Source organism: Maniola hyperantus, chromosome 7, assembly GCF_902806685.2.
Source record: "Maniola hyperantus chromosome 7, iAphHyp1.2, whole genome shotgun sequence".
Lineage (NCBI taxonomy): Eukaryota > Metazoa > Arthropoda > Insecta > Lepidoptera > Nymphalidae > Maniola > Maniola hyperantus.
The window spans coordinates 5963307-5973446 of NC_048542.1; the positions used below are offsets into that span (position 1 = coordinate 5963307).

Genomic DNA, 10140 nt, shown 5'->3' on the forward strand with positions numbered 1-10140 from the left:
TTATGTTATAATACGATAACAAACGGTTTGAAACAACCTAGCTTTAATATTTCTGCGGATTTTAGCCTACTCATGTATGCCCTTACTCAACGCAAAAGAGGTTTAGATAAACCACTTTTGTAGATGTTAAAAACTAGATAAGCTTATTAACTTAATAAACGCAAAGAGGCTTATAGTATTAACATGTTTTGTGCACACTATATGTCTATCATCAATCCACGTCAGACTGCCAGAGGCAACCACACGACAGACAGATCCATTTTCTTGTGATAACTTGCTTAATTTATTAGATTTTCGGTATCTTGTAAATGTTCAATAAACAATCTAAATATCACCACTTTGTTATGAAAATACTAAGTACTTAGACTATAGTCACTTTGTCAAATTGGTTTTAAAAATCCTGTGGAATCTTTTATTTTCGCGGGACAAGTAATAATTATTGAGGTGTTGTTACAATAATTTTTGATGCAATGGCAAATTTTAAATCACTACCCCTATTATAAATGTGAAAGTGTGTTTGTTTGTTGGTTTGTCCTTCAATCACGTCACAACGGAGCAACTGGTCGACGTGATTTTTTGCATGGGTATAGTTTAAGACCTGGAGATGGACAAGTAAGACAGTAAGATAACTATGTATATAAAGTGGGGTATCATATGAAAGGTCTAATTCACCTGTGCATTCTAAAACAGATCTTGATATAGGTACAGATATGCATCATAGTTTTTGAATTATCGTGCAAAATGTCGAAAAATACGACTGTAGTACGGAACCCTCGTTCCGCGAGCCTGACTCGCATTTGGCCGGTTTTTTTTTACATGGTTCCAGTCACAAAGCATGCTACTTATCACACAACAATAGATCAATGAGATTTTTGCATAGATTTTTACAGAGACTTGGAAAGTGAGCTTTTTATTTTAGACTAGCTGATGCCTACGACTTCGTACGCGTGGATTTAGGTTTTTGAAAACCCCGTGGGTACTCTTTGATTTTCTGGGATAAAAAATAGTCTATGTCGCTCTCCAGGTCCTCAACTATATACCCATGCAAGAAATCACGTCGATCCATCGCTCTGTTACGCCGTGATTGAAGGACAAACCAACAATCCAACAAACAAGCACACATTCGCATTTATATTATAGGTCGGGATTAACTGCTGAGTTTCTTGTCAGCTCTTCTCAATAGAATACAGTATAGATGTGATTTAGAGAACCGTTAAAGATTTCCATTCAGTCCTATTTATTAAGGGATCTGTTTGAAACTTCGAAAACTTATGCAGGTCTAGTGACAATACATTATACCTACTGGCATTAAGCTTTGAAGCTAAGTTACTCTACAGTTGTGAATTGAGATTGGTTGAGATCCAGCTGAACTTAGAGATACGAACTTGGCGTTCAAAGTAAAACTTTAACGCATGGTAATTTCAGGGTAAAAACCACCAGGGTAGAGGTTCAGCTGTTTTTAGGGTTCCGTACCTCAAAATGGAAAAAAAGAACCCTTATAGGATCTATGTCTGTCTGTGGTGTCTGTCAAGAAAACATACATAAAATATACAAGCAATTATTATTTATACTTGATCTACCAACGTTGTCGGTTAATCCCAAGTTGTACCTAATCCTATCTTGTTCAGAAGGCTTAACCCTTATGAAGGCAATGAAAATGTGAAAGCCTTCAAGCTTCAGCATAATTCAGTATTAATACGCAGGATGCGTATTTTGTATAGTGCACGCAAAAAAGTATAGTAGGTACGCGATAGGTCGAATTGGCAATCGGGAAGGAACGCCCCGCACAGCCCTCGCGTTAACCCGATGCGGGCGAAAGTGCGGGGCGTCGTCGTCCCGCCTTATTGGTACCCCGATTTCTATCTCGACCTGTCGCGGACTAGGCTTCTCGATGAAAATGATAGACATCTTTCTAGTAACGTTTATTTCTCTCGAACACTATCAGTTATTTGTTGTGATTTTATTTCGTTTACTTTTTGAGAATCGATTATTAACTTTATTATATTATGTTCGTAAATTTTCGGCCGTGGACCGACACTAAAAAATGCGTCAACACTGACGGAGCAAGACTGGTGGTCACATATACAATACCTCCAAAAAGTTCTTAATAATTATTATAAACGTTTTATCATGACGCGTAAAAATATTTCTACTGAACGTACTGAACTTATTCAAATCAAGACATATTTTCTACATTTTTTGAGTCAAATCAAGACTTTATATTTTTTACATTTTAGTCAAATCAGCCACAAGTATTAATTTATGGGTACCTACTTCCATTGTGGTCCCCTTGTTTGTGATTTATTGGTTTGTTGCTTTGTCCTTCAATCACGCAGCAACGGAGCAACGGATTGACCAGATTTTTACATGGATATAGTTGAAGACCTGGAGAGTAACATAGGCTACTTTTTATTCCCTAAAAATTGAAAGAGTTCCCACGGGATTTTTGAAAATCTAAATCCACGTGGATGGAGTTGTGGGCAATGGCATCTGCTAGTTTATTTATAAAGTGCCGAGGCAATTAGGTCAGCAAACCATAGACTGCAACGGAGTTTTCTGCTGAGTCGTTTTAGTTGCTCTACCTTGGCTGATGGCTCTATCTAGGAATATAGGCAAGTATAGTTCCATTTATAAGAAATAATATAGGTACCTACTTAGGAAATAATTCGGACTGTGAAATTAAAAAAATTAAATCATGACGGTTCATTTACTTAACCCATATTTTTGTATCGATAAAAATAACAATAACATTTTCCTTCATTTTTTCCGTTGAACAGTCCCTCCAGTCCGGCCTATCCATCATACGGGGCACCTAAGGATGTTTATTGCTTTTTTATACTGTTTATTTATTATGGCTTAATATTTTTACAAATCATGGTTTAGGTAGTAAATATACCTACCTACCGACGATAATGGAAAAATATGGATTCTAATATCGACCCTTGCAATTCAATGCAAAGATCACCGACCATTCTAATCTGTATAAGTAACTATATAAAATTCAAAGTCCTAACTGACTGACTGAGTGACTGACTTATATAATATTATCAACGCACCGCCTAAACCGCTGGTCCTAGAGTCATGAAATTTGGAGGGTGTGGTCTTTGTAAAGAGTAGGTATCCACTAAGAAAGGATTTGAAATTTATGTAGCCCACGCAGACGAAGTCGCGAGTATAAGCTAGTTACACATATTGAAAAAGCCGTTAACTGCCAAAACTCAAAAGTAGTTTTTATTTTCGCTAAAAAACGCCGGAATTTTCAAAACCAAATGGACCTAATGTTTTTAAATTACGGCTTGAGATACAGCCTGCTGACAAACAGAAAGACGGGCGGATAGACAGACAATGAAGACTCTATTCTATGAGGGTTAGTTTTCTCTCTGGTGATACGGAACCCTAAAAACTGGCACCTACCTACCTACATAAATACACAGTACGAGTCCAAAGAAGTGATTCCTTCAGAACGCTGTAATTTGCATAGCGTTCTTTTGGTCTTCGTAGGACCCGCCGACGTCTTCGCTGCATAGTGAAATCATCATCTTCATCAGAGAAAGTACCTACGCTATTCCCGAGTGAATAGGCATCTTCTAGGCAAGCGTGCTCCAACCTAGATCTCATCATTATTACAATCTCAATTTTATTCAGGTCTACTGCTCACCAGTCACCACTATTTGCTTACATGAGGCGCCACCTAGTATACCTCTTCTAAACTAATTTGCAATAGGTACTTTGTGTACAGATTATACTATTAATAAACAAAACATAGACGTAGGGATATCATTGGTCTGAGATTTAAAATCATCAGACAATATTTTTTAAACAAAGCTATTATCATGTAAAATCTTAACAACTAATTTCATTGTCAATAAAAAACACGCAAAAATTGGTTAGTCAGAAGACGGACGTAGTGGTGCCTAACTTAATTTAAGTTGGCAGTATGAGTTGTCTAAGTGCAGTCAAGTGCAATGTTTTATTTAAATAAAACCGCACAAAAGTTTTAAGATTTCAATATTATTTAACATCGTAAATAAAATAAATATTGATTTTATTATTTAACAAACCAAAATTAAGTATTATTTTATTTCAACAATACCTACCGGACATGCAATGACGCTATCTCGTTCTATCACCGCACCGACGCGCATGACACAACATCCGGTATCCGCTAGATAATTTCTTGCTGCGTGTCGCGCCCGCCATTTTGATACGCTCTTCGCTCTGTTGTCTATAATTTTCAATAGATCGTCTTTATGGCAAGGTCCGTAGATAATTTTCTCTTTGGATATCTACTAATGTGCCTATTGTGCTCTTTGCAACAAAACTGTCAAAAGGTAAAACAATGTATTACTCAAGAATTTATTTTATATATTTTTCAGTTTTTCCCTGTGGCATAATTATGTATGAAGTATTTTAAGATGGATTCATGGTCGAATTTGTGTCGTTGCTGTTTGTCTCCCGAAACAGATGTGTCACTTTTGAATGACGACGAAAACATTAGAGAGCAATTTTTGGAAACAACTAGTGTTGAGGTAAGCCTTATAAGTAATTACTTATCACTCCATAAAATACATTATCATAATTTGGAGTTACCTTAGCCGGTGCACAAGCATTTTATCTACCTACTTGGTTTCAGTGCATTAAGTAACCTTAAAATAATTTGTTATGCGTTTGTTTTTCAAAACAAAACGGTTTCCTTAATTTTAACCAAATAGAAAGGATCCTTTTTTTGTACTTTACCTTACATGAACTTTTTTACGGAGTTCTCTTAGTAAACCTAAAGTTCAGTAGGTATAGGTACCTACAGTTTTGATAAGTAGGTAATTATTATGCTGTACCTACTTAATTGTTTGATTAGATTTTGCCCGCGACTTCGTCCGCGTAAAATAATTTGTAGCCTGTGTAGCACTTGGGGTTAATGTACAATTGTAGTTAGCTTTCAGAATTTTCAAAATCAGATCATTAGTGTCAGATATGATTTCCTTCATCCAAACATACAAACCTTACTATTTGGTACCTTCAAAAGAACAGTGTATAGGTAACTAGGCAGGCATGCTCCACCTTGGCTGCATCATCACCTGCTAATTGGTGTGATCGCAAACAAGGGCAAGCCTAGACTAGTTATAAAAACCTCTTTGTATGTGATTTGTGTTACAAGATGGCCCACAATTCATGATTCAGGAAATTCAGTAAATAAAACTCAATTGTTTTTTTTAATTTCAGGTGAATCAAGGTGACGGATTACCACACAACTTGTGCAATAATTGTTATTCACTTATGATTTCAGCCTATGAGTTTCGGGCACAGTGTATCAAAGTAGACAAAGAATTGAAACTTCAGCTCGAAACACAAATGAAACCAAGTCAAAGTGAACTGTTCTCTCATATAGAAACCCAAATGAAAGCAACTTCAAATATGACTATAGAAGATGTTGCGAAGGAATCAATGAAGCACCTGGAGAGTATAATAAAAGAGGAACCAAGTGATAGTGACGATGACTTCTACTATGTTGTTGTCGTTGATAATCCTGAGGACCAGAAGGATGAACATGATGCCACAAGTAACGGAATGAACGAATCCAACACTCAAGATGTAAATAACCTTCAAGAACATGAAATGGAAGTTGATAACCAGCACAATTCAATTCAATATCAAAATAAAATAAATAACACACCATTTCAGAACAACATTGAATCATTTCTTAATCCAAAAGTTTCTATAAATGTGCCAGCTACTATACTGGAAAATGAAGAAGGTCAATACTTTGATGATAGTTACATGGATAACAATGACGTAAGCCAGCAATCACAAGATCAGACACTTTCAATAATTGAAGACTCCCAAGATAAACATTACTCTATTGAGGTGCCAAAGAACAGTCTGCAAAACAAAAATTTCATTAAAATCCTCACTCCATCTGGTGCTGAACGGACGATACTTCTTAAGGGTAACGAGGCTATTAAATACATGACAGATCCTCACATGGTGAAAGCTGTAGATGAAGATTCAATGCCTGAAGAGGTGATATTCTATGAAGGTGACGAATCTGATCTTCAAATACTGAAATGTGATGCTTCAGAATTAATCATAGAATATGCAGATGACAGTCATATTTCAACGGTCATACAACAAGACGATGGCACTTTTCTATGTGAATGTGGCGAACAATGTGATGATTTGGACAAGTATCAGACTCATCAACTGAAACATAATCCAGGTGATGAATTTTTATGTAGCTTATGTGGTAAAGGTTTTGAGACGGGTGAAATCCTAGCGGGCCATATGATACTTCACAGTTCGACAGGTTTCCTCGTAACATGCCCATTCTGTAGCCAGGATGTCAAAAGAAATAATCTCACTCAACATATAAAATACACCCATAATGTAAAACCTCAATGTAGTTTGTGCAAGAAAACATTTGCTAACCAAAATAATCTCAAACGCCACATGATGATACACAGTGGTATTAAAGACTTTGAATGCGAAATTTGCCACAAAAGATTCCATCAAAAAATCACAATGCAAACACACAGACTGACACATGTTAACCCTTTCACGTGTTATCAATGTGGTATTAAGTTCGAAGACAAAATTGCTTTAGCTTCGCATAAGGCAAGTGACGATTGTCAGAAAATGAGAAGGTCGAAAGTTAAAGAGGAGTTGATGAAGACGGTGAAGCAACAAATAATGACCAACTCTGGGAAGTTATTGGGATTTGCATGTTCACTGTGCAAGAAAATGTTCTCTGTTGAGTCTGCATTGGAGCAACATGTCGAAAGTAAACATCTAGTGGATCATGATGATTCCAGTGGAGAAGGAAAATTTAGAAAGTCTTCGAAGAGGTTCGATTGTTTGATTTGTGGTAAAGGATGTGCTAGTCAAGCGATGTTGATCATGCATGAACGTGTCCACACCAACGAGCGCCCGTTTCCATGCCAGCTGTGTTCATTGCGATTCAAGACTAGAACACATTTGAGAACACATCAGTTGACTCACACTAGAGAAAAAAAGTTTGGTTGTTCAGTTTGCATGAAATTCTTTGCATTGAAGGGAAATTTGGTTGTCCACTTAAGAACTCACACCGGCGAGCGGCCTTATATTTGTACAATTTGTGGCGAGGCCTTCATCGACTCGAAATATCTTAAAAAGCACAAACAAAAGAAGCATGCAATAGAAAATGTTCCATGGAACAAGTACGAGTAATGTGCTCATTTTGTAAATAAAAATGTGCTAATTCTGTTGCACACAAAAAAGTACAGGTCCTAATCTAGTGCTATAGTTTTCCACAAGGAGCATTGTGAAAGGGATAACAATAAGACCTGTCTGATTTTATGTTAAAGATTGATAGAAAGATAGATTGAAGATACAGCAGAATAGGCAACAATGTTTATAATAATTTTATTGAGGGGCTAAAATCTACCCTGCAGCCAGGCATTAATTTATCCAAAGGGCTGTTTGATATTTTGTTGATTGTCAATATACAAAGAAAAATAATCTATTATGGCATGAAAATTTTAAGTTAGTAATCAGTCTTTTTGTTTTGTGTTTTCTTTCAAGAAGTAGTGAAAATATTTTTATGTTTAAGAGAAAGTTGAAAATGTCCTCAATAATATTAAAGACTGAAAGAGGTAGGGATAATTTATTATTAAATATTGTGTAACCTAGATATTTAGGTTTTAAATTCTTAATTAGGAATAGGGCGACTCTGCTTAGTTATAGGTTTATAAAGTCACATTTATTTAGTAGTAAATTATATTATCCCAATTTTCTTTTGTTGTAAAAGGGCAAAGCCCTTAAATTAGTTTTTAATGTATGCAGTATGTATCAATAAAATAAGTGTAAATTAAGTAGATAAATAAAGAAAAATAAAATATTATTGAGATTCATTATTTGCATCAAATTACAAATCCACTATTACCCAGTTTTTTTTTTTAAAGAATATTAGCCATGTTAAATGACAAAAATGTTCCCCTTTCCGCTCCAACTAAGCGTAAAGCTTGTGCTAGGAGTAGGTACGACAATAGTGCAACGGGCGGGGTTTGAACCGTCCGCGTCGACCTTTCGGTTTTCAGTCCACTCTTGTACCCGTTGAGCTATTGAGGCTCTAAACCTTTGGACCTTTGGAAGCTTTGAACCTAATATAATGGATTGTAATTGTTATGTGTACCTATAGTACGCGACAGGTCGAGATGGCAATCGGGGAGGGAACGCCCCGCATAGCCCCCGCGCTGACCCGGTGCGAGCGAGCGCGGGTGTGTGGGGCGTCCCCCCGCTTCATACCAAGATTGCCGTCGCGGACTATACAATAGAAAAATCCTGTGAGTGAGGAGGTTGCCTCTGGCCTGAAAGGCGAAGGCGCAGTCTCAACAATAAACAATAGAATCCTTACTTGTAATAACTTCTCTCTGTTCTTAGTGAAGTCTAACAAATCTATTATCATCATGATCAACTCATCGTCGGTCCACTACTGACCACGGGTTTCCTCTCAGAAAGGGTTTAGGTCATTGTCGGCCGATCTATGAGACATGGTTTCTCCCAATGTGTTTCATACCGATGTGAACACGGAAAACCAGTAGCCACTGAGATTATGGAAAGTTTGGTGGAGGTAATACTCCTACTCCACAATAGATGGCGCTAATAATTTTTTCTCTATAATAAGCACCTGTTCTGGAAAAAACTTATTTTATTATAAACATTAAACAAAATAGTATCTAATGATGAATATGCTTGTTAAATGAAGAAGTAGATAATTCTTAAAAAGTAATTTTTATTTTTCCCTATAAAAATACGTCATGTAGCCATTGAGCAATAGATGGCAGTGTATTTATTTTCCTAATAGTAAAAATCATCGATAGAACGAAAGTTTTGAATTTTGATGCTTTACCTGCGACTGAGTTACGGTGACGACAAACAAACAGAAAATGTCACCATAATATACACAGCTAATTATAATATTGTACAATATATACTAGCTGATCCGCTCGGCTTATCTCGAACATACCTATATTATAGTAGGTATATAAGTTTCTTGCTGGTTCTTCCCACAAGGAACGGCATTCCGAACCAGTGGTACCTAAATTAAATTATTTGACGATTCAAAAGCACTTGAAAAAGTTTACTTGAATAAAAATATATTCTATTCTATATTGATTCTATAATATAACCTTTGATACTACTGTATAAAGTAGCTTTCTAATGGTGAAAGAATTATTAAAATCGGGTCAGTAGTTTCAGTTCAGAGTCTTCGAGTTATCGATTAAATACAAACAAATATTTCCTATTCATAATACAAAATATTAATTAAATAAGTATTAGTACGCGACAGCTCGAGATGGCAATCGAGTTATGAGGCGGGGGGACGCTCTGCACACCCGCATGTCAACCGCGCTCGCCCGCACCGGGTTAGCCCGGGGGCTGTGCAGGCGTGCGAGGCGTTCCCTCCCCGATTGCCATCTCGCACGACTTGACCTGCCGTATTATAATATGTAGGTAGCAATACCTGGGTAGGTATATTATTTTATAGTACAGAAGTCAGAACACTGACAACACTGATCTACTCATGTGCTGATAGTGCAAGAACAACTTGTACCTACCTACTTCGCCGATTTTCCTGAGCATTTTTAAGTGATCCTAGGGTTCCTTTTTCTTTTTCAGGCTTGTACCTACCTGAAAAAGAAAAAGGAACCCTAGGATCACTTCGTTGTCTGTCTGTGTCTGTCAAGACCCGTGAAGGGAATTAAAACCTCGGGCACTTTCCCATTGACCTAGAATCATGAAACGCTAGCTAGCACAAGTAAATGGAAAAATGGTTGTGGTTACTCACATCACAAAAATAAACTGTACAATGACTTGTGCGATGGTACAGAACCCTTTGTGTGCGAGTCCGACTCGAACTTAACCGGTTTTTTATTCTAGAAATCGTATTATGGTGTGTACGTAAAACGTAAAGCGATGTTTTCATCTCACTGACTTGACCCGCTCCCAAAAATCCAAGTAGCCAGCTGTCAGAACTCAGATTCCGTTTGGTTCAAGGGCTTCCGAGACGGTCAAGCGGCTTGACGTCGTAGCACGTAGATTTTTGCTTGAGCCAAGAATTTGACCGTTTCAAAGTTTGCTTGGTGCTTGCAGCTTAAGTCAAGCATT

At 37.0% G+C, this 10140-nt stretch overlaps 1 protein-coding gene across 2 annotated transcripts; it reads left to right on the forward strand.

The window, feature by feature from the left end:
• The first annotated feature begins 4154 nt into the window (after positions 1-4154).
• LOC117983603 (gastrula zinc finger protein XlCGF26.1-like) lies at positions 4155-7873 on the forward strand. 2 transcript variants are annotated; one of them, XM_034970213.2, is made up of 3 exons: positions 4155-4258; positions 4377-4529; positions 5221-7873. In XM_034970213.2, the coding sequence occupies exons 2-3, from the start codon at positions 4401-4403 to the stop codon at positions 7198-7200; spliced, it is 2109 nt and encodes a 702-aa protein (XP_034826104.1). In that variant the 5' UTR covers positions 4155-4258; positions 4377-4400; the 3' UTR covers positions 7201-7873. The 2 variants fall into 2 exon arrangements, with proteins under 2 accessions (XP_034826104.1, XP_034826106.1); XM_034970215.2 differs by lacking the exon at positions 4155-4258 and having other exon boundaries at positions 4389-4529; positions 5285-7873.
• The last annotated feature ends 2267 nt before the right edge of the window (positions 7874-10140 follow it).